The sequence below is a fragment of the Columba livia genome, chromosome 1 (genome assembly GCF_036013475.1).
Source record: "Columba livia isolate bColLiv1 breed racing homer chromosome 1, bColLiv1.pat.W.v2, whole genome shotgun sequence".
In the NCBI taxonomy this organism is placed as follows: Eukaryota; Metazoa; Chordata; class Aves; order Columbiformes; family Columbidae; genus Columba; species Columba livia.
Genome location: NC_088602.1, coordinates 180,846,947 through 180,872,451, shown reverse-complemented (window position 1 = coordinate 180,872,451; position 25,505 = coordinate 180,846,947). Strand labels below are relative to the sequence as shown.

The following is a 25,505-nucleotide window of genomic DNA, read 5'->3' as shown; positions in this document are numbered from 1 at the left end:
AGGGGAATATTTCCACTCTCTTACTCTGTACTAAAATGACATGGGGAAAAGGGACTGGTGGCAGAATGCACCCTTTCTTTTGTTTAGGACAGAAGTATCCAACAGATAGCCGATGCTTTGAAATTTGCACCCCTGTAATGGTAATTCTTTCCTCTGCATATGTCTTCTGTGGGACATGAAAAAGGTGACAAGTTGGATAGAAATCTCAGCCTACCCTTCTGGATTGCAATGATGGCAGCAGCTGCTGGGAATACATCCCAATTAATAAATTCTGTTGCCAAGTAAAGTCACTTCTGAGCACCATGCAGAAAGGTCATCATTCAAATAATAGTGCTGCTAATTTCTAGCACGACTTGAGGAGAGATAGGTCTCAGCCTCCCACCTCCCCATATCTCAGGAGACTTTAGTTGGAAGCTACTCTAAACCTTGGGTTACAGATTTTCAGAAAAGCTATTGTTCCCATGGTTTTGGTTTGGAAGACACTGGGAAATGCGTAGCTTTGTATTATAGTGAGGAAAATCTGAATGCAAGAGGAGGGATGAGAAAATTTGATTTCCTTTTATTGCACAGGAACACTGTACAATACTGACAGAATATTTACTCCTGTCTCTTTCATCTAATTTGATTCTCTGACTACTGTATCAATCTTTGTAGATTGGTGAAACAAAATTACAAAGCATCATAGGTATTGCTGCTTGTACTTCAGCAACAACTAGAAGACAGGAAAGAGTGAAAGATTTGAGTCATTCTAGAGGATTTATTTGCAAATTCATCCATAACAAAATTTGCCAGGTGTACGAACTGTTGTGAGCTGGCACCTCAAGCCATTTCATCCATAAGTTCTTTTATGGTTCCTTTTTTTCTTACTCCGAGAGATTTTTTATGTATGATATGGATGTGTTCAATACAAGTATAAAATTCCAATTGACTAGCTTGCTTTACATTCCACAGCACATGTATAGTAATTTTAATAATACAAATTGCACTGGTATTACTAATACGTGCAGGAATGTGGGGTAACACTTTACTGTCCACAGTTGAAATACTGTGAATATTGTTTCACTGGTAGTCTGTTTGTTTGTTTGTTTTTTTCTAGTGGATGGCTATATCTTTCACCTTGCTATTAAAGAAGCAAATACAGCATTGCAGCAGGGAGCTTTGCCTTGCCTCCCGGTACTGGCATGGTGTTTGTTCAGGCTGTGCAGGATGACGGGGGGATGTCCTAGCCTCTGCTGAGCAGACCCTCTCACAGTTCTTCTGATGGGATCCAAGAATGATCCATAAGCAAGTTGGGCTCACAGTCACATTTGTAGAATAGGACAGGTAGGTAAGTGTCAACACAGTGAAATTAAAGATAGGTGGCCAAACTTTCAGGTGTTGTAAGATATTTTCCCCTTGTTATTTCAGGCATCCAAAGAAGTGTGCTTATGGGAAACAATACACAGAATTAAAACTTTCAGTAGGAACACTTTTAATAGTATAAATGTAGTGAAGATTCGTATTTACAGCAAGAAAAAGCCATGCTTCCTATAGACTGGCATTACTTCAGGCCCATTTGGAGAACAGAGGCAGAATTCATCTCCAGATAGTGGAGATTTCCCTAGCATGCTGCTGGAAGCACAAGGTACTATTTGTTTTCTATTCTTAGAAACAGGCCTGTAGTTTTTAATCTATTTAACATTCACAGAGCACCTGACACACTAAGATCTTTGTTAAGTGCATTATAGACTGTGTAACTAAAAAGAAAATAATGTATTACAAATAATCCACTGACTAAAATTGCAGGGTGGCATTTTTGCTAGGACCTCTTTGAAGGTAAATTCATGGGAAATATTTCAAATCTCTCTGTCAGAAGAGCAGTAAGTTATGTTTCATTCAAAACCAAATTCTAGAAAATACTATGTGACACAGATAAATAAAGTTGTCAGAATAAGATGATGCTAAAAATTCATAAATATGTTTACACTTGCAAGTGGCAAATGTTACAGCTTTCAAAGCTGAGAGTATATTCAGGAATATTGTCCATATGCCTCTATTGGCTGACAAAGTAATGCAGCTTGCATTACTCTAAATGAACATTCAGAGATTGGAAACTTGCCGTTGTTTGAGCATTTAGACCTTACTTGCACCTGTCTACAGAGTATAAACTTCTGATTATCCTTTACAAATGTTTTAGTGCTAAGAAGTGTTTTCTTAAATCACGGAGAGTTAATTGTTTCCACATTTGCAGCTAAGTAGTTGCAATGGCTTGGATAGTATGGCAATGCTATCAATACCTTTCATTTTTTGTGAACTGCTATTAAAAAAAAAAAAGTTTACATTTATGTTTGTCTATCCAAGAGTATGAATCATATTTCAGAGCAGGAAACTTCATTTGAATATTAGTTTTTTATGCTTTGCTCTATGTAACTGCAAAGTCCTTCATTACGTATATCCAGGAATGTGGAGAAAATACTCATTAAATTAACAATGGCTTAAGAAAAATGAAACTTCCGAGCCAGTTACAGTTTAATGTTTATACTGAAACAAAAAAAATGACCTTTGTTACAGGATATGTGACTTGATCATGCAGTTTCATATAAAATCGAGAAGTTGCAAATGTCCTGCACTTGAGTGATGGTGTGCGTGTGATCTTAGTTCTGCTTCATTAGCCCCTAGTGAATGAGTGGTATATTTTTCCTATGTATACATCTTCTGTCAGGGGATCATAAACATAGGCTTACTAGTGCATGTTTTCACTGCAGCAATTTCATTTTTATTTTTTTGCGGCTTTGATGAATAGTTTATATCCCACTTGAATAAATTTTTCTTCTTTTCAAATATTCAGATAGGTATTAGCAGTGGTTAATTATGCACTCAGTACCTTTTGTAATAGAACTATCTGTCATTATGGCAAGCTTTTATGTTGTATTTGAGGGATTCAGTCTTCTCAGTAAAGTATTGCTTTTTCACTATGCATGGGAACGATCAATTTTATTTTCTGCTGATTTGATAATTTTCTACTAAAATTTAATCTTCTGTGCGATGGAGTTTGTGGCCAATTGAAAGATTTTCCCTTTGCTAATAGAATATCTAATGCTTTGGCTTTTTACTTCACATTTCTGTAAGTACGCCTTTAGATTTTTCTGCACTGTGAAACAGTTATATCTCCTTTTAAAGGTAAGAAATGTACAGCTAGGTTGTGTTTTCTCTGTCATTCACTAATTAAGTATACCAGGGATGTAAATAACACTTCCTTTTTCCTAGATATTTCACCAGCAGCGAAGTATTGTGTAGAAGATGTGGTGAAGTAATACACGAGATGTATTACAGACATGATTAATATTGTATGTGTTGATAAACAGTTTGTTCTAGTTAGCCTTTTTTATAAAGATGCAAATTTTGTTGTTGGTCTTGGAGAGATTAATTTCCATGTCGTCCTCTACCCTCTGTATCGTTGCTTTTCATGCTTCCAGGTTTTTGTCCAGGATTTTCAAAGGCTCAATCAAGAGCTATGTATTTGTGCAACTGAATTTTAAGCAGTTTCAGCAATTTTCTTAGTGTTCTATAGACCATTCAGTCTTAAACCCTGTTAGATGGAGCCAACCAAGTCTAATATAGAGTGGTATCTTTGAGATACACCTCAGCAAGTTTTCCCAAAATGTTCCACTGGTCTAGTTGCACCATGGATGAAACATGTTGCATCTCCAGCTCCTGTTGGCTGACTGAAGGCGCCAGCCGGCATTTGACACTTCTTTCTGATGATGGTGTATCAGTCCTAGAGGAAGAGCATGGAAGATTGTCTGGGCTTTGAATGGCCTTATCCTCAGTGGTGAATTTCACATTAATCGAATAAGATGAGGGAGAGAGAATGTGTACACATACGCAGGCACGTCGCAAGAAGAGCCAGAGGCTACAAATGCATTGCAAAGAGCAAATTTTATTTTAGTTACCTCTTTACTGGGGGATCTCTGAAGTCACACCTGAGCTCCCAGGCAGAGGTGACACCAGCAGGGATGCTGGCACTGGTCAGTTCAGCCCTGCTGGAAGATCACCGGGCCTGCTGACCTTGCCTGTATTTCAAGGCTTCAGGCAGGCGCAGCCTCCCGCTCTTTCTCACAACAAAGTAGGAATCTCAGACACAGTGATAAGGTGCCTAGAGTTTCTCACAGGCCTGCATTATCTAACACAGACATTCTACTCATCAAGCACACAAGGTCAAAAAAACAATTAGTGTGATGCATCTGCTTTTTCTACAGAGAGGTGCAAGTCCCTTGAGCATATTTACATTTAACTAACCTCCTCGCCAAATCTTCTGCTATATTCCCATACAGAGAGGAAAGAAGTTTTGTAAATGACAGTTGCTAAAAATACATGGCATTCCTAATGCAGGCATGACTTAAAAGCTATCTTCATTATACTTCTAAACACCTCGTTTCTCTGTTGCATTAGAACTGCTCTTCTAATCAAAATAAGATCATAAATGGGAACAAACTTGATAATAACAATCCATAGAATCATAGAATAGTTTGGGTTCTAGTCATCTAGTCCAACCCCCCTGCAATGAGCAGGGACATGTTCAACTAGATCAGGTTGCTCAGAGCTCCATCCAGCCTACCACCTCTCTGGGCAACCCGGGCCAGTGTTTCACCACCCTCATAATAAAAAAAATATTTTTTACATCTAGCCTAAATCTCCCCTCGTTTAGTTTAAAACCATTCCTCTTGTACTGTCACCACAGGCTCTACTAAAAAGTCTGTCCCCTTCTTTCTTACAAGCCCCTTTTAAGTACTGAAAAGCTGCAATAATGTCTCCCTGGAGCCTTCTCTTCTCCGGGCTGAACAATCCCAACTCTCTCAGCCTGCCCTCATAGGAGAGGTGTTCCAGCCCTCTGATCAGTTTTGTAACCCTCCTCTGGCCCCTCCCCAACAGGTCTGTGTTTCTCCTGTACCGAGGGCTCCAGAGCTGGATGCAGTACTGCTGTTGGGGTCTCATCAGAGTGGAGTAGAGGGGCAGAATCAACTCCCTTGACCTGCTGGCCATGCTCCTTTTGGTGCAGCCCAAGATACGATTGGCCTTCTGGGCTGTAAGTGCACATTGCTGAGTCATGTCGAGCTTTTTATCCACCAGTAACCACAAGTCCTCTCAGCAGGGCTGCTCTCAATCCCAGCCTGTATTGATACTGGGGGTTGCCCTGACCCAGGTGCAGGACCTTGCACTTGGCCTTGTTGAACCTCATGAGGTTCACATGGGCCCACTTCTTGAGCTTGTCCAGGTCCCTCTGGATAGCATCCCCTCCTTCAGGCATGTCAACTGTGCCACTCATCTTGTTGTCATCTGCAAACTTGCTGAGAGTGCACTTAATCCCACTGTCTATGTCATTGATGAAGGTATTAAATAGGACTAGTCCCAATATGGACCCATAAGGGACACCACTTATCACTGATCTCCATCCAGACATTGAGTGTTTGACCACTGCTCTCTGGATGAGACCATCCAGCCAATTCCTTCTCCAACCAAATAGTCCACCCATCAAATCCATATCTCTCCAATTTAGAGAGAAGGATGTTGTGGGGGACCATGTCAAAGGCTTTACAGCAGTCCATGTAGATGACATCTTTAGCTCTTCCCTTGTCCACTGATGTAGTCACTCCATGATAGAAGGCCACTAGGTTGGTCAGGTAAAACTTGCCCTTGGTGGAGCCATGCTGACAGTCTCAAATCACCTCCCTGTCTTCCATTTGTCTTAGCTTAACTTATAGGGAATCTGTTCCATGATCTTTCCAGGCACAGAGGTGAGGTGAGGAGTCTAGGAGCAGCAGAGTATCAAAGTCTAGGAGTAGATTTTGGAAACTGGTTACTTAATTCCTTACTACTGATTGTTCAGCCCCGTGAAGAATGAGAGGGATGAAGACCTGAATTTTTGTTATGATGTACCAGAATTCTTTAGCATCTTTGCCATGCAAGTCCTGTGGCTTGCTCATCAGTCCAGCCACTTTCACAGTTTGGGATGATCAGTTTAAGGAAATTGGTGACACAGTCGATTTGAAATTATCATATGCAAGGAGAAATTTCTTTTGACTGTTACCATTTCAAGGCCTCTTTTTAAAGGTGCGTAACAAACCCCACAATCTAGCTCATTATGTCCAGCCTATTGTATTTCTAAAATCTTCACTTGAAATATAGAAAATTCTCAGGTAAGTTTACTAGAAGTCACTATAAACCATCAATATGTTAATAATTTAATTACCCATTGATAAGCACTGTGCTCCATTAGTGCAAAACAAATTGAAGATTCAGAAAGGTGAGGGGGCTCCTTAAAATTGGAGAGAACAGATGAGCAGAAGTATAAGAGTTTCCAATGAAAACTGTCTGTCTCATGGTGTTAAATATCTGCTATTTTCTTTGTCACGCTGATGAATTCCTAGTATTCTGTTCCTCTTTTAGCCTTTGAGTTTCACAAATCTTTACTTACTTGCCTTTTTCCAAAAAGGATTTACAGGAACCTTGTACTTAGTTCATAAAGTATCTACAGGTACTTTGCACAGGGTGTCTAATAGTACTGGTCTAGGTCTATTGCCCTAACCATAGTATCAAAGTACGTCTCAGTCTAATAGAATAATCTTCACCTCAGACAAGGAAGTACAGGAATCAAAGATACAAAAAACAGTTTTACCCAAGGTCACATAGGGCGCCAAGAAACTGAAATTAGGGCTCCCACCCTATTCAACTCTTTTTTCTCCCCGAAAAAAAACTGAAGATGAAAAAATACAGTTGGGGTTGTTTGGGGATTATGTCTCATAAAATTACAGCAGTTCTTCGGGTAGAGGAAATGTTGTTTCCTTATGTTTTCATGGAAGGGTAGGTACATTTGTAAAAATAATTATGCTTGGATCAGCATATTTGCAGATTAACAATCAACTGCTGATTATCTGCTGATTCCTGCAAAACAGAAAGTCTGCTCTTATACAAACATTAATTATGGAATATCTAACAGAATCATTCCAAATTGGTTTAATTATACACAGTTTTTATACCCTGTTTAATGGTGTTTTCACTGAAGAAAGATCCAGACCAGTTCTCTTACTAAAGGCTCTTACATCTTTACATTTGCTTTAGAGGTTAAACTGACTGGCTTGTCCTGGATGCTTCACCATTGTGGTAGAGAATTTTTTTAGTAGCTCTCCAACCTCTTTTAATTACCGTGTTGGGATGAGCCTCCTGTATCACATCAAATGGATTGTGTCCATTACATCCAATAAAATTGGTGTATGGCTTTTATTGGTGGTGCCTCAACTATCCCAGTTTTATTAAGACCATTTTTACACCTAGGTTACAAGCTAACAGTGCCATTATCTCTCTCCAAAATCCCTTGGCAGTTAGTACCGCCAGCAGCAGTAGAAATTACAGAGGGATTAATCTCTGGCTCCAGCCCCCAAAAGCTTTTCTCTGGAGGTACAGAATGATATGTTGAACTGTGTTAAGCAGTGAAAGATTTAATGAAAAAAAAGCCCCGAGTGCCTGCCTGCATCACAGTTGGCGTCTGTCCCTTTCCAAACTTGTCAATACCGTTTGCTGTCTGAGCAGGCCTGCTGGGCTCCTGAGATATGTGCCATGGCTTGGGCTGTTTTGTTGCAGTAGTTGTTTTTAAAAGCCTGTCCCTGCAGAATGTTGGTCAGAGTGGTCAATTTTGAAGGAAAATGAGGAGACGGGCTGGAAGGAGGAGGGAATTAAAGATCTCTCGAGAGTGCCTTTCATTGCAAATCAGTCTTCCAGCTGTGGGAGAGGGTCTTGCGCGGTGAGCAGAGCAGAGGGAGATGGATCCCGTGGATGAGGACAAAGAGCGATGCTGGGCACAAAGGGTGAGGGAGAGGAGAGGAGACGCGATGACTTGGCAGGTCACCCCTGCGGCACCCTGCTCTGCCTGATAAGGGTGGGTTTTACAGCGATGATGCTGTCGCGGACACACCTCTGTGCATGCTGCAGAGGCACCGGGGTTTGGGGAAGGAATGATAAGGAACACAATGAATAACTAACAAAGCTCATTTGATGAATGCAGTCATTTGCATTACAGTGCCAAATAGCTTTGCTCTTGGTGGCTGAGTGGCATACCCAGCTGCAAATATTAGTATCGTTTCAATGACATCTAAGGGTGACAGTAGGCTATATGAGGGGAGAAGCTGTTAGGAAGTTTCAAATTTTGCAGAAGAAAAGGAAGTCTAGAGAACAGCATGCCAAGCACCCATCACCTCTGTTTGGTTTAGGGAAGTTATAGCAGGATTACTGAAATAATTTTCTTTAAGTTTTGGAGAGTATACAAGTAAAGAAAAAATACAAGACAGAACCAACATCACTGTATATGTCATGCCTTCTTGTTTGCATTTTGTGACTAACTTTTTCATACAAATGCCAAAGTAAATGCATGGTACTCAGTGATAGCTCCTATGCATAGGTAATGCCTGTAGGTACAGTGTCTATTCATCAACAGAGTGTTTATTGTGATTTCTTAAAGACCTTAATATCAATCAAAGATTTCCTTGTGTCTGTTTTGTTTTGGTTTGTTTTCACTTTCATTCACGATGTTTTCCAATGAAATATAAATGGATGCATTTTGTGCCATGTTTTGTTCTTCATAACTCATTCCTCAGGAAAAAAATCCATTACTTTTAATGACAGAGGGATACCACACAGGTAAAACATATTTCAATCTTTAGCCTCACACAAGCAAAGAATATAAAAATCCACGACACAGGTACAGCTGCAGGCTTCAGCTTCAACTCAAGTTATGATCCACCACCAGATCCCTGACCTGTATCAGCTGCTTTTGCAATGCAAAAAAACACAAGACATACAGGACTTGTATAATATATCTGGAAGTTAGTTGCAGAATTTGCATCCAATTACATCCATCTTGATCCTCAGACACAGAAGCCAAGAACACCCTTAATTTAATATATAACCTTTGCCCTCTTTAGGGTCTTTTTTCCTTCCTAGTGTTTATTTCCTTGAACATTTTTCCTTGGACCTTATGTGGACTGAACTCACATGTATTGCACTTTTTATGTGGCTATGGTTCATATATGTTTATATGCTCTGTATTTCCACCAGACAATAATAGCTAGTGGCAATACAGAAAATGTATGTGCTAAGTGTCAGAAGGTGAAAAGGTGGTAAAGATCATCAAAGTGTCTGTGGAATTCTTGTAAGAGGGATTTAATCTCTTGTTATGTTTGGAGTACTTCCTTGCTGGAATATTTCTGAGAAATTATGAAGAAAGTCAATGGAAGTTGAAACAAGAGAACCACACCTGAAGAGAGCTAAAAAGTATTAAGAGCCTCAGACCTAAGATGTTTGGAGTTGTCATTCCTAAGAAAGCCAGCAATTATGGACGATTCCCAGCAATATGTAAGACGGGAACGTGTTTGTGCACAGGCCAAGCTCTGAGTTTGCACCGGCCTCATCAACCTATAGCAAAGACCAGTCGTTCACTGACTTGGAGATTAATGTAATCTTTGCATTTTATGCCTTAGGTTTTACTGTTGTATGATCATGTTTTGTTGTTGCTGCTATAAAAGTTAGCTAATAATTTTCTCCACTTCTCTTGCAGTTGTGAAATAAAGATACAGAAGAGCAAGTTTTTTAGAGGGTTTGGATTTTTGTGGGCTTATTTTCTTGTCAGTTAGCATGTATACTGTTTTGGATGTTCAGATAACGTATGTTAGATATGATCCGAATCCAAGCTAAATCAGTTTCAAAGTTTGGTAGGTATTTGATCAACCCATAGAAATACTTAAAGGAGATTATTGCTCTAGAATTTCAGTATCTGTTAAAGAAAACTGGAAGCCTCTGTAAGAAAGCAGAATATGCTTTAAGCCAGTGTTTTGTAATATTGTTATGCCTCCAGATTTTTGCATGTGCATCTTGCATATAGTTTCATTCTGGTGAGTCTCCCAATCCCAACTGGGAGACTAATAAGGAAATAATAACAAAGCAACCAGAAAAATCTGAGCTATGCCAGTCCTTTAAGTAATCTTTTGGCTTCGACATAGCTCAGCAAAAAGTTTGTTCATTAGTAGGATGCCTTTGGGTTAAAAACCTAACTTGACAATTTCTATTTCCAGAAGTAATAAAAGCAACTTCTCGATTGACAAAATATTCTCCCCACTGAAATACTGACTTTCCAATCCATAACAGTGTCAGAGGGTTATTGGCTGAAGTCTGAGGAGCCTGACTTCCAGTTGCCATTTTTCATGTGAGCTGTGACATGGGGTATGCTTTCTGCCCTTAAAAAGCTGTAGTGTATGTAGATTTATTTCCAATTAAACAAACGCAATTATGCATGATTTCTGAAAGTGTGTTCAGAAGTAGAAAGTTTGCCCTCAAAAAGGAAAGACTATTTATTTAAAGCATTAATGGCTAGATGGGATCAACTCATTTATCTGAAGAGGCTTAACCTGCTGGTAAGCTGGCTGGGGAGGAAATCCCAGTTGAACAATGGTTCGATGCAATGGGACTGTGATTCCTGAAAAGGCCTCCTGCTGTCTCAAAAATGTGAATATAACAACAACGACAAAACAAAGCTGTGAGATTATATCTGAACAGCATGTCATCCCCTTCTCTCCATTTCTGTAACTTACTCGCAGGCTTTACTGGGACTCTACTAGAGCTCAAAATACTAAATGCATAAAGGCAGTTTTTAATTTTTGAGATTTGTTGAGTGATAACTGTTTTACAGTATTTTTGCAAATAAAACATCATTCTTGCAGTTTTCCAAGGTCCTCTGCTACTGAAGGGTAATCGATTGTCACTACCTTCAGTTTTCATTCTCACCTCTGTGTGAATGTCCTTTTGTAGTTCAGTCTATTACCAGTGTCAAACCGAAACTGAGGCAGTCTTGCTTGTTAATGTATTATGAGTACACTGCACCACCAACAGAGCTTAATCTCTCACGTTGACTCCTAGACATCTTTCAGAAGTGTACAGAAAGCAAAAATGGGCCACTTGAAACATTTTAACCTGATTAGAAAAAAATCTTTCTTCTCCTTATCCTTGCAGGTCCCTGGTTAAAATTGTGTAGACTGCTGAGCAGTCTGCTGGAAGCAGAAAGCATTGTTCGGATGACCACCCGTCACTTTGTTCTTATTGATAGGCTTCGAAAGAGAGTGCTGTGTGACTGATAGATGCAAAGCAGCCCATGCTCTGCTTTAAATTTGGCATTGTCAAAATAGTGAAGTACTCTTGGAGCAAGCCTATGGATATGCAGCATAGCTCAGTGTGTAAAGCTTCGTAATTTATGTGAGGGGGAAAACAGGGGAGGGAGAAAGAATAAATGTGCAAGTAATGGAGAATTATATGGCTGAAGTCACACCTAAGGGTTGGCACGAAAGTGAAGCTGAAGACGTTAGTTATCCTTAGGGACAGGAGAGGTCTGTTTTTAAAGGTACATATAGGAGTATCTCTTCTGCATGCCTGTGAAGTGTGAGACAATAAAAAACATGCTTAAACTGCAACAGTATAGGCTCAGGTTTGAGTCCAAGAAAACCCTTACAAGAGTAAGAAGGATATCTTGGAGTTTCTAGTAGGCATCTGTTAGTAGCAGGTTTTGAGAACAGATTATATAAACTCCATTCAGGTAAATCCTTGTGTCAGGAGTGGATTACATGATCATCTGAGGTCTGTCTAGGCCTATTTTTCAAATATTTTACACCATATGTGTGTGTGCTGTGCTCATGTGTATGTGTGAGGAAGGAGAAAAAGAAGAGTTGATTTTTACTTCAGAGAGCTTGCAAAACATCCCTCCATTCTCTGATCTCTTTCTGCAATTGCATATCTTATAGGAGCAAAGGAAAAATTGGACAGGTTTTTAAAATTTTAGTGAAAGCTGTATCTTTATTTGGCATTCTCTAAAGCAGCATAGAAGCATGATGAGGAAAATTGCAGTATAGCATCACTAGGAGGTAGAAAGGGAATTGGAAAGTAGTAAATATACAGCTTCATTTATATGATTACGCTTATTCAGCCCAAGCAGCAAATTCTTGTGATAGGTCAGAACTTGACAACTGTGGCTTTATACTGACCAAAATTCGCATGGCCTAGAGCCAGCGATAGGCAGGGAGGTGACCAAGCCCTTGACAGTCCCATCCCATGACCCTGTGATCTCCTGTCCGGCTGCAGGCAGATGTGGCCCCAAGCCCCCAGGAGCACCCACCCACCATTTGGGGCAGGCAGCATACATGTTCACATCTACGTGACCTTACAGAAGACAACTCCTCATGTTTCCCATCTGAAACTCAGTCGAGGGCATCTGGCCATAGCTTTTTTGCGTCAGGGTGATCCTACTCATTGAATCATGAGCAGATTGTGTTGAAGAGTCGGTTTCTCAGAAAAAAGGGACCACAGTTGTTGTAATCTGTCGGTGGTCGGTATTACCTTAGGAATAGAATCCATTAAGAAGGTTGCACATTTAAGTAGGACTCTTCTCCCTGCCAGTGGACCATAGCTATGAAGTTTCCATGATCACTGTGCAGCTGTGAAGTACTCGTTTTATGTAGCAGCTGACTGAGACATCTCTTGCACCTGTTTTAAATGAATGGGTCTTCTTTTTAAAAAATATTTTGTATTATATATGGTACTTTTGTCCCTACCTGCTGGGTATCATTTATTCCTTTGCACAAGTGAGTGTGTTAATACTGAAGTATGAAGAGAAAACAGTCTATTTACTTGTCTTATTAGCCCACTGGAAATAATGGAAGACTGTAGCATTGAACTGCTGTTTAGCTACCATAGCCCTGGCTGTACATAGAGCATGGCACAGCAGAGTTAAATCGTTTATTAACTCCTTTACAACATATATTTAGTCAGTTTTCTAGTGCTTCAGACCTTGCAATCAATAAATGCTTTTTACTTTCTTGCCCTTAATTAGTGTATGTTTGTCAAGATTGGCTAATTTGTAAGCCACAAAAGGTACACAGTAATGAATTCTTTACATCATGAAATGGGACAGTTGTGAACTTTTGTCAGGATACCCAGGATATCACTACTTCATGTGAATCCAGTGACTTTTTTTTTTGCTAAACCAGTGGGTGAATTATTGAGACTAAAACTTGCAAGGGTGCAAAATGCCTTGTAATAAGGCAGGGTTCATGAGTATCATCACGGTTTTGTTTCTCTGTGTTTGTAATTAAAAATCTAGTGTATTGGTGCAGTCATCTATTCATACAGAAGGCTCTGCCCAGGTGTAGAGTCTTAAGGCAGTGCCCGCCTTTGCATCTGAAATTATGTTTGCTGATGTCTGAGAACTGGTCCATTATTTGGATCAGGCAAGAGCACCTGATAAAACCACACGTGAGCAGACGGATCTCTTACCGAGATCTAATTATGCAATTTTAGTCAAATCTGAAACAGATGCCCTTCTGCTTACCTATTGTTAAAGCCATTTGGTACCACTCTAATATTACACTGACACCAGGCAGGAAGGCCCTTTGTATTCCCCACTGAATCAGACGCCTTGGGTGCTAATTTAATAACTTCACAGTCCAAGGAACCAAAGGCGAGTTTTCAGCACACATGTGTGCACCTCTCCCTGCGAGGTGAGTGGGCTGCCGTGAGGAAGAAGATGCATTTGTTTATGTCAGTGCTATATGAGAGGAGAACTGACAAGCAGGAGCACCTTAATGGCTTCAAACTACCTGTTAATGATCATGGCGCTGGTGCCTGCCTGGCAGCCTCCGTCTCCAATTAAGCATCTGCCGGAGCTGGAAGCAGGGACTCTTAATTGGAAAGGGATAGATTCAAAGCAGGTTGCGTTATCTGCCAAGACAGATTTATCAGCAAAGCCATGCCTTAATCCGTTGTATCTCCTTTCTTACCCCCACCTGGCTTTTCTCTCCATGTTCCCCACTGCTGCATGCACAGCCCTGGAGCAGGGCAGGTAGTGGACGGATGCTCAGAACCTTGGGGAGGTTTGGTTCCCCCCTAACCTTTTGCTGACCCGGGGTCCAGTGATGGATGCTGTCCTAATTGCTGACTTTTCTTCCCCCAGCCCCTCAACGACAAGCATACGCCCATTAAGATATATTGTCTCGTACACATTCAGGAGATCTGTTTGCAGCTATCTTTTACATAGAACTGATTGTTTAATTGCAGATTAAAGATTAATGCAAGTATAATGATTCCACGAGGACACTTCAGACAAAAGCATCCTGCATCAGGCAGCCTGCATCCATTTTTCAATTTGGCCATAAATTTGGCTGGGAATTAAATAGTAAGTAGCCGTGATTGCAACACTGGTCTCTGAAGGCACTCACGGGAATGAAAATAAATGAACAGACTCTCACACAAAGCATGTTTCATTATGGTCATTAGTGGACAGATCCTCAGCAGGGACTGAAGGTGAAATTGTCTACCAGAAATGTTGGCACATGTCTGATGAAAGTGAAATAGTACCAAAGAGAGTATAAAAATGTTCAGGTCACAGAGCCCACAGATGACAAACTTATTTCCTCTGTGGTATCCGCATAAGCTACAGGAGGTGCAGGCATGGAGAGACCCCTGTTATGCATTCCATTCCAGCATATCTGTGTCTTTATCTTTTACAGGGTATGAGCATATTGGGGGAAATGTTTACCATGTCATGAATGCATAATTGTATATGTTATTTATGTACAAGGAGTTACTATAATTCATTACTCTGATGGTTTTGATTAATTATTAAAGTTTTGCTTTCTCTTATGTTTTTCAGGTAAGGGCCATTTTATGTTCCTTAGAATGCTTAACTGGCTGGTAAGTTGTTTATTTCTCTTAATTTTTCTTCAGTGGTGTTACGTGCTGTGAACAGAATCATAGACTATTTAGGTTGGAGGGGATGGCTGGAGGCCATCAGGTCCAATCCACTTGCAGAGCAGGGCCGGTCTTGTGCAGGTGGCTCAGGACCTTCTCCAAGGATGGAGGCTTCACAGCCTTCCTGAGGAACGCATCCCAGTGTCTCACCACTCTCATGGCATGGCATTTTTCCCTGTGTCTGACTGGGATTTCCCTTGTTTTGGCTCACGTCCACTGGCTCCCGTCTTATTGCTGTGCATTGCTGGGAAGAGCCTGGCTCTGTCCTCTCTGTACCTCCCCATGAGCTTCTCGGTGGCATCTAAAAGGTCTCCCTTAGTCATCTCACAGTGCTAGGACCTGTCTTGTGAGATGGGTCTCAGTTGCAGTTTCTGAGTGTGGAACAAAACACTGATGTTATAAATTATTTCATCTCAGTTTGCTTAAAACAGCTATTTGGGGACTCCCTAATATCTTGCATAGCTTTCACAAATCTTAGCAGCAACCACTAATTTTGAGTGATAAAACCTTCTTTTCCTTCTGTGTAAAGAGAATTTTTGATATAATTGATTGTATTTCGAGGATAACTAGCAATTCTGAAGTTGTTCTTCTTATGAGAAAGCTGTATATTATGATAAAATATTTCCTCTTTTTTTTAAGTAACTAAAGGAAACCACTTGGGGTTTACTGAAATTAACTAAAGGAATCCATTTGGGAGTTACTGAAGTGTGTTTGACTCAGCTTGCCATACTTTCAGAGTAATGAGAATAAAAGTGATATCTTGAAAGATGCTCAGTGGTTTGAGCTTTGTTTGTTTTCCATTAGTTGAAGAGTTAGGAGCATTTATTTTAAAAATAAGGTCCAGTGTTTAGCAGCTTTTTTGTCTTTTGTTGCATCCTTGAAGTTGAACTTATTTTTATAACTCATTAAAGGGGTATTAATTATAGCCTCAAAACCAGAGTTAAGATTCACCTTCAGCAGTAAGGTGCAGAATGAGATGATGGCATAAGTAAAATGCTGATAAAGCAGATTTCATAATCTTGTTGTTAATTTGTGTTCCTCTTGGTTTGTTTTATCTGTTTGGGTTTTTTTGTTAAGATATTGATGTGCAAACTTCTAGTCACTGACTGTTGATAATGCATTCATACGAAGATGGGATAGCAGTTTCCTGATAAATCCACCACATGTTATGGGTGTAAACATGATAATATAATTAATAATGCTAGCATGTGTTTCTTTCTGAACACATCAGTGGAAATCTACCTGCACACGCACATGTCCCTGTGTGTGTATGAGAAAGCAGATGCTTTTGGGCATCCACTGTTATCTTGCTACCTGCAGCATCAAGAGAGGAACATGCTTCATTCCTCCTTTAACCCATGCCACAGTTTTTGGAAGGGATCTCCTTACTGGGGCCCTGCCTGCCTGCCCAGCCACATGCCTTGTTGACAGACCTCCCAGTCATCCTGCTCTTAGCAGACTGGTCTGCTCTTGCCTGCAGGATGCTCCACTGTGTAAACCCTATCCCTTTTGACAAACTATTTATGATCGTGAGTATTTTTTAAACTCTGCATTTTCTGTTTCTTTAAGGAATTGTGAGCCTTTGAACTAGAGTCCAAGTGTTTTCCTTCTGGGGAAGGAACAGGGGGTCTCTTTGCTAAAGAAGCTACAAATAATGTAGGAAGTCCTTGTGAAATCAGAAGCAGATTAATGTTGAAATATACCTCAGCAAAGCTATAGTTTCTCAGGTACTGTGTGATCTACCTTACCTGATCAATAAAATTTATTTATTTTTGTTATTCACTTGTCTTTGCTGAATTAGAGCACTGTGATGTGTATGACTAGATAACATCACTGCATTTTTCAGGGATGCTGTGTTCATCGATATTGCTGGAGTAAAATGCTTTAAAAGGAACAAAAAGGCAATCTGTTACCATACTTACCAGTTTTTTATTATGAACTTCAGCTCTATGAATGTATTGCCATTTTGGTTTTCAGAAGGGAGCCTTACTGTAAATAAGTTTAGTGCCATGCTTCTGGTAGTGAGTTCAGAAAGAGGAAGAGAGAAGGAGATTATTCACCCTAAGCATGTTTTATTTGTCTACATGATTTATTATAAGGTTTTAATGATTCATAGTTGTTAGTAATCTGTTTGTAATTGATCAATAATTCAAGTAGCATAGGGCACAGGCTGTTCCAGTAAGTGTCCGTGCCTTTACAACAGTCACCTTGTATGGATGTGCAAATACAACTCTGATAAGGGCTGTTTGCATGGGAGTGCTAGTGCTTCATGTACAGTGATGCTGCACATAGCGATAACTCTGGTGATGCATACACACCGCTGTGAGCAGGCAGAGGAAGGCATCTGTCTTGTTTCATACAGAACACGAGACTTGCTGAACTAGTTTAAGCAATATCAGTACTGTGTTGCATCCTGTTGTTTCTTCAAGAAGCCGGTTTGAATATCCAGGGTGAGCTTTCTATTATTAGCAGGATATTTCTTTTGTATTGAGCCAACAGTGAGATTTTATAGAGAGAGCCATCAATCATAGTCCAGCATTGCTCCAAGATAATTTACTTAGGATGGATTATTAAAGAAAGATTGAGGATGTGTTAAAATAGTTTATTTTATAGTAATAGCACACCTGAAAGATGTGTGGTCATTCCAAGGTGCTCCCTTAGGCCGTTTATATGAAACAATTGAACTTTGTGTAGCACATCCACTATGACTGAACATCTGGAGATATGGAGGCTGTGGAGGGAGTTCCTTGGGCAAGAGACTGTGTTAGGTGGGGAGAAGGAGACCGAGGTAGGGCACAAAGGTGCATAAAAGGAAATATGAAAAAGGTGCAAAGCAGAAACAGCTGCAGTTATTCCAATTCTTGAAATCAGTGTGTGGAAGAGGAAATCTTTGTTAAGACAATTGAGGAGAAAATCTGTGTTTTCCAGCAGGAGATACAACAGTAGCCATCCTGTTCTGGGTGGACTGCATTGGGTGGGAGAGAATGAGAAAAGTGCAGCCCAACAGCGTACTTGCTTTGTCTGTCGATCAAATCTTCCCAAGCAGGCTCTTCCCTGAGTAGCAGCCTTCAAGACCTGCAGGAACCAAAGGAAATTCTTGCTTTTCCATTAGCATTATGAATATATTGATGAGTGAAGAGCCATGGAATGGGTAAGAGTAGCTAAAAGATTAGCTGTCTTACTATACCCTACCAGGCTATCAACACGTCAGCATTTAAATGGGATGGTTTTCACTATCTAGCAAGTGCTTTAGCAGTGGTTTTCTCCCAGATATAAGACTCCGTTACTGCTCTAAATTAATTCTTGAAGATGCAGGAAGCAGGACATGACTGCAGTCGGGAATTGGTGCTGCTCAGGGGCTGCTGCGAGCAAACTCCTCTTCACGCACAAGTTTCCCGTGACCTCTTGGTCCATTAAATTCCTCTTGTGGTATATGTGATCTCAGAGAGAGACCGGGAAAGCAGGTTACCCACTCCAGTAACGCCTTTGTGAGACTTCTGGCAGGGTTTAATCAGTCATGTGCTGTGTGTAATCAAAACAGAAATTGCTCAGATGCTGAAAGATTGATACCTGGTGAAATTCTGACGGGAAATACTTCTAGCTCTGATCTGGTGTTTGCAATGTGTGAGGGAGAGAAATCTGTTCTTGTGGGGTCCTTTATTTACTCTGCTTTCAAGAGCTGGAACAATCTGTCTCTCTGCTTATTTAATTAATGTGATGTCAACAGTGATAATGTGTTAAATAATATAGAATGAGTTGTAAACAAAGCAGGATTTGAATCTTCCAAATATACCACAACCAAAATCAATTGGCCAGCCTCGAGGGAAATTGTAGTGCTGAACCTTCTTCTTGGGCTTTGTTTCCTTTTTTATGAACAGTGAATTAGTTTCAGTTTTGAAGCTTCCTGAAATGTTACCAGTTTTGCTGTCTCACTTTGAGAAATAGCTCACACTCTCTCTCAAAAAAAACGGGGAGTAGGGGGGGAAGAAGAGAAAAGAACAAAACCCCTGTGGCTGTTACAGGCATAAAGCCAGATCCTGAGCTCACTATCAGTCTGAAGTCAGACTGGAAGTGGTCCTGCACAAATGGTGACAGTATTCAAATTAAGCCATTGAAACGCTGGAAGGTGATCTTAATTAGCAAATTTCTGCATCTAGTTAGCAAAAGGTAAGCAAAAGTAAGACTACTTGAATGAAAACTTCTGGTGGCTTATTAGTGAAGCTATTTTTATTTTGTTATACTTGTGCTGGATTTTTTTTAATATATTTTCCCCTCCATGGGTGCTGATTCCCAATTACCCACTGGATGAAATACTAGCTCACCAAGGTCAGTAGCCAAGCTGTCAATAAATGAATGAGATTTGAATAGGACCTATCTGCCCATTTTCAGGCATGTGCCTCAACTTGGGAAAAACAGTGTAAGAAACAGGCACCAGGCAGCTGACCTCCTCCTTAACAGAGGTAAAATGGATCAGATGTGCTGGCTAGAAGCTGCCCAGTTCCCCACTTCAACAGAAGCCTGCAGCCACTAGACATATAGCTTCAGATATCTAAAGGGGTGAATGCTCTCTTGTGTTTGTACAGTAGCATAAGCCTGTGGTAGGATAAACCTTCTAGTCCTTCCAGGCAGGACAGACACAGTGGCCTAAGGGAACCTCTTTCTCTTCCATGCCTCTCCTATGCTTATTTATTCAACCTAAACCTTGCTATTGCCTTAATTACGAGCACTGAGACCTGGCCTCATACTTTTCTGCCTGCACAGGCACATTTGGCCTTTGTTTATTCTGCTGTGTTTCTGTTTTGTTGCTCTGAAGCAACTGAAGAAGAAAGAAGGGAGAATGGGAAAGTTTCCATTGTATTTTTCATTAATCTAGTGGTTTATCCATCCTGACTGTCACTGGAGGAAAAAAAATGATCGTACCTCCTAGAACTCCTGAAGGCACCCTTTGCTTTTAATTGTGTTCCTTTTATTTTAAATTAACAGTGACTTGTAACATGGAACAGTAGGCGATCCATAAGATTAGTCCAAAAGGTGAACCAGACCTCAAACAAAGGAAATATGAAAGACTTTTCTTGGTTGTTTTTTAGTGTTTTTTGTTTTTTGTTTTTTTTTCAGATTCTTGCTGTGCCTCAGGCTTGCAAAAGAGTGCAAAAACCCTAACACCTCAGTTTCTTAGATAACAGTGGAGGCAACAAAAAGCTGCTTTTATTTTTTTTGAGAGTTTAGGTGCAATACATAGAACTGATGTATGACATGCTGTTCTTTTGTAAAAGTACCAAGAATATTAAAATACTCCCATTATCAGTGCTTAGCCTCAAGCTTCCTTTAATGATCCTGCCACATCTTGTAAGAAGTAGAACTAAATTGAGTATGTGAGTTCAGAAGGTAGCTACACAGTGACAATTAATGGTTCTTGTCAAAGTCCTGCGCAATCAGTATCCATGAATTATGACATCTAACCACTAGCCCTTTTAATCTCCACTAAAGGTTTTTGGGTTCCTTATTAAAGCATCAATCCATGGCTCTGATGTGTCCCCTCAAAAGAAAAATAAACAACTAATCAAGTAGACAGTGTTCTTTGTGGTTTAATTCAAAGGCTGCTGTTGTACATATATTGCATTTATATGCTAATATCAGTTCATCAGACATTTAGACATGTATTCTTTTCATCTGTATTTTGTGCCCTCGTTATTATGTCAGTCTGCTGTTGAACTTTCCCCCATTCTCCATTCAGAGAAAGTGGCTAATACAGGCAGCTAAGCAGATGAAAGAGTTATGAAGATAGGAGTTGGATCCTGCTGTTCTTGTTTTACTCACCAATAAAAGTCGTGCAACCTAAAAAAAATAATTTTTTTAAAAAGTAAAGTAATTCTTAACAAAGATGTGAACAGCAAAAAGAGCTTGTAAGGGGTCTGTAAAAAGAATGAACGAGCTTTGCCTTTCTCTACAGGATTTCTTCTTTAAAGCACTGTATCTGATCCTAGTGCCTTATCTAATGTAGATAATAACTATAGATGTGCTTGAAACTTGTGAGAATTAAGAGCTGAGACACATTTGTTTTGAAGAAGCAAGCCTAGCAGTTCATTTCCCCTCATTCTCTGTCACTTTGCCTCATGAGTAGCTTGTCATTTTTCTGTATGTATACTTTTCCTCCATTTTAGCTTGTGGTCCTGCCATTTTCCATCTAGACCAGTTCACACCAGGCAACCTTCTGGCTTACAACACTGAGCCTTGGAATACTATGTCATTCAATGTACCAGCCAGGTCATTGCCACCAGGATGGGCCATGTCAGGCCTTGAAATAGATACTCCTCTAATTTATGGACTGGCCTGCATTTTGAATATTCCTTTGACTTGATCAAAGCCCTGTCATGGCGGGTTTGAAGTTTGGGATATTTGTTGTGGTTTTCCCAAACGTTATGCATTCTAAAACAAGGTGCAGTAAATCCTGTGTTTCTTCTCCTTGACTGAAAAATGTGCTCACTGTGGCCCTGTGAGGAGACAGGTAACATTGAGTGGAAACATCTTTCCCCTTTTCACAACTGCCATAAAGCCACAGGAGATACTCTGGTTGTTTTAATCTCTTTCTGTTCTCTCCTCACCTTCATCCTCTTCCAGCACAAGGTGATACTTCCAGTCTTGACACACTTACAGTAGTGGATCTCCTGGTGATTAATTCTGGAGGCCTTCGAGGCCTGGGTTCCTATTTTGTTACTTTTTAATTGTTTTTAAGAATGCCAGGAGATTGATTATCACCAGTAGTCTCAATAATGAGCTTCAGTCTTTGGCAGAGGATGTTTGAGTGTGGGACACAAGCTTCCATGTGCAAGACTTCTACATAATAACTGATGCTAAAAAGCTACCACTTCCTGAGTAGAAAAATCTGTAAATGGTTTGACCTTCAAACATGTCCTAAAAAGCTTTACATTCCTCTTGAGTTGCAGAAGTTCAATTCAGTGCTAAAACCAGAAGATCCAAATCACCTTTGTGATGTGACTGCTTGCCCAGTTTATCTGAGTGGATACATTCCTAAACTAAGACAGGAAATTTCTCAGAATCAGGCTTTCACATGTCATTTGCAGTCCTGGTCATACACCAATGGAAAAAATGTGTTGATACACCAGAATGGAAAAGATAAATAATTTCTTAAAAGTAGAAGATGGAAACTCTTTTGCATAGATAAGTGCAGATGAAAGCATTTTACCCTTCAATTCCCAAACTAATTTTAGCATCCTAATTAGAGGATTAATTATCTCTGTATACTTCATTCAAGTCTTGCAGTTATTTTCCCTATTCTTAATTGGTGATGTGGTTTGACATTACCTTGTGCCAATGTAGTCAATAATATTTTAGAATTAGTTAAATCCAGCTTTAATTGGTATTGTTCTGTAGTTGCAACAGATTGATTTTGAGCTTTTTTTTTTTCCTTTTTTTTCCCATTTCTTTTTCACAGAAGCTCCACTTTTGCTGTCTTAAAAAAAGACATCTAATTTTCGATCCATTTTAATGATGGATCCTATCTCCATCAATCAATAAGAAACATTTAGTATGATAACTTATTCTGCAAATTAAATAAAATCTGTTGTATATCTGGACCTGCAAAACAGGAAGTTTGGTCTTGGAGATAGACAAATGTCACTCATACCCAAAATCATTAATTAGATAGAGACGTTTGGGCATATTACGTTATTTTGTCATAATCTACACCTGACAGAGGTAACCCTTCACTGTCCCAATCTGCTGATTGTATGTTCTCTCTTTTTAGGTTCTTACTCCTTGCTTATACCACCTCTAGTTCTGCATGTGCTAACTACCCTTTTGTTAACCTTTGGATAATTAATACAGCTCAGTTTAATTCAGAGCAACTGCTGCAGTCCTCATTTCATTTAAAGTTGCTGTGTCTGTTTTGGATGAGAAGAAGGGCTTGCCTGGCTAAATTCCATGCATATTGCCCAGCTCTCTTGGGCTGTCATTCAGTGATGCAGTAAATGCAGCTCTGTGGTTCATAGATAGAGCAAGTTCTGTGACAGCATTGCACTTACCATTGATTGGGTTGAAATTCTACTTCCAGTTTTGTTGAAAAAATGTTGAATAGCTAATTTCCTACCAGCAGGCTTATGCTTAATACCAAATCAGATATCATCTGTCTGCACTATTCTAACTTAATGCTGGTTCAGCAGTTGTCTGTTGTCCCACAGTGTCATGTAATTGGCACTGTACCATAAACCTGCTATCATGCATTCTGACTATACATCAGAAATGTGATTATAATGCAGAGTGATACAACTGTACATATATTTAGGATCAGCAAATTGTGGAACTACTGCATGACCTTTCCTTGTATGAGATATATTATCATGTTCTATATAATTTACTCTGATGTCTTTAGATAATAGTAACAATAACACCATGACGAACTATGTGTTGTGTGTCATTGAAACAGAGAGATGCTGTTACTAGATCATTTACTGAAAACAATGGAGATGAGATGAAGTCTAACTCAACCTCTTACAGTAGAAATGAGATGTGTTGCATTTTCTGATGTTTTCAAAGCCACCTGTTGTTTGGTTTTGGGGTTTTTTTTCAGTGTACAGTTGCTCTGGTACTTTCTAAAGCAGATCCTGAAGGTATACATCACTAATAGGACATATGAAGCAGCATTTTAATCATTATTGCTCATCAATCAGATTGCCATTCCTAGTGTTTTGGTGCACTTTTATTTTCACTAAGTTTGAGGTAGAGATTATACTCCAAGCAAAACAGATGAACAATTTCTGCTGTGAAAATGCCTGTGAAAACAAAAGTAATACAAACTTTTGAATGGTTCCATTTATTAAGCATAGATTTTTCCAGTCTCCTTCCCCATAAAATATGCAATGGGAAGCAGCTGTGTAAAAGAATAGAAGGTAGAGTTTTGAAGACCTGCATAGTAAGTGTTACAGATATGAAGATTTCTACAATTTTGGGATGTGGGATCTGAAATGTTATTGATAATGTGTAAGTGAACATAGTGCCTCATCTATCTTTATTACTCTTCTTACGTGCTCAGTTGTTGATCAATACAGCTAGTTTTGACTACTTTAAAATATTACCTTTATCTTCTGATCAGTGCTGCCTAACGTATTACAGCTTAGCAGCAAGTGGCTTGCTGTGGAAGATTCACAGGTGGAAGTGAAGGATTTTGTACATCAAATGCCATGGTTACAGTTTGATTGATTCTCCTCCAACATATGTCTTTACTACAAATCAGTTTCTTCTCTTTACTGTTTATGGAACAAACTGCCTGAGTAAGGCTAACATGTACGTGGGCTGACATCTTCTAAAAAGAGGTCTGCACTGAAAATACTAGGAAAGCGTGGCATCAAGATGGAGCCCAAATACAAATTGTTGACTTTTGCATTTTTCTTGGTGTGCATAACGACATATGTATTTATGTCTTTATTCCAAAGGTATCTGCTATCATATAATTTGAGGATGTTTTGGAAAATAGTGATGATACATTGGGTAATGGAAAGTGTGCCAAGTGAAGTGCAACTAGCAACAGTGAGATCCAGGAGAATGAAGGAGAATGTGGCTGAACACTGAGAACAGTTTGCTATTAGGGAATGCTAGTTACGGAGTAAATATGCAGAGTAAGCCCCTTTGCTGTTTCACTTGTAATTAGAGTAGTTGTAGAATCCTGTTCCAGAGACTTTTTTTATGGGTAAGAACAAGGCTGATGGACTAGCTGAGTATAATTAGGACCTGTTCACTATGGAGAAAGGCCTAACTGTAACTCTTGGAAGGCAACGAGAGATTTTATAGTTAAATGCAATTCCCACTTTTTCCATACAGAGAATCATTTAGATGTTATATCGTTGACAGGCAAGGTACAGCTGGGGCATAAAGATGACTTCAGAGCCATGTTTCAACTCTTTGACTAGGGTGCGTAAGTTTTTTGGTGTCCTGTTGAAAGAGCGGGCCATGAAAATGAGGTCATTGGGAAAGGCTCCCAGAAATCAGTCTGCTGCCAACAGAAGCTGCCACAGCTTCAAATCTCTGCAACATGCTGAAGAAGATGGCAATTGCATGAGGATCGGAAGGAGCAGGTTTTGATTCCTAGGTATGAAAAGGAGGGAATATACTTGTAGCAGATGCATAGAAAGTATAAGAATCACAGAATCACAGAATGGTTGGGGTTGGAAGGGACCTCTGAAGATCATCTAGTCCAATCCACCTGCTAAAGCAGGTTCACCTAGAGCAGATTGCACAGCAATGTATCCAGGCGGGTTTTGAATGTCTCCAGGGAAGCAGACTCTACAACCTCTCTGGGCAGCCTGTTCCAGTGCTCTGGTACCCTCAAAGTAAAGAAGTTTCTTCTCATATTCAGATGGAACCTCCCATGCTTCAGTCTGTGCCCATTGCCCCTCATCCTAACGTTGGGCACCACTGAAAGGAGTCTGGTCCCGTCCTCTTGACATCCACCCTTGAAATATTTATAAATATTGATGAGATCCCCTCTCAGCCTTCTCTTTTTCATTCTGAAAGAAGACAGCAAAAGAGAGCTGCAGCATTAGGTTTTCCTACAGGAAAAGTGCTTACAGCCAGCCTTCCCTGTAATGTTATGGAATCTATGCATATCAGCTGTACTCACATATGTTTAAAGAAAAGCAAGGATCTGTAAATTTACTGTAGTCCAGTCATAATGG

The 25,505-nt window shown here is 39.9% G+C and overlaps 1 protein-coding gene across 6 annotated transcripts in view; it reads left to right on the top strand.

Annotated features, from left to right (window-relative positions):
• PDZRN4 (PDZ domain containing ring finger 4) overlaps positions 1-25,505 on the top strand; it is a 249,698-nt gene that overhangs the window by 155,760 nt on the left and 68,433 nt on the right. Inside the window, exon 2 of one of the 6 annotated variants that reach the window (XM_021284085.2) lies at positions 14,720-14,760. The exons of the other annotated variants lie outside the window; for them this stretch is intronic. Coding sequence (XP_021139760.2) covers positions 14,720-14,760 — 41 coding nt within the window. The remainder of the gene's footprint in view (positions 1-14,719; positions 14,761-25,505) is intronic. 6 annotated transcript variants of the gene reach the window in all.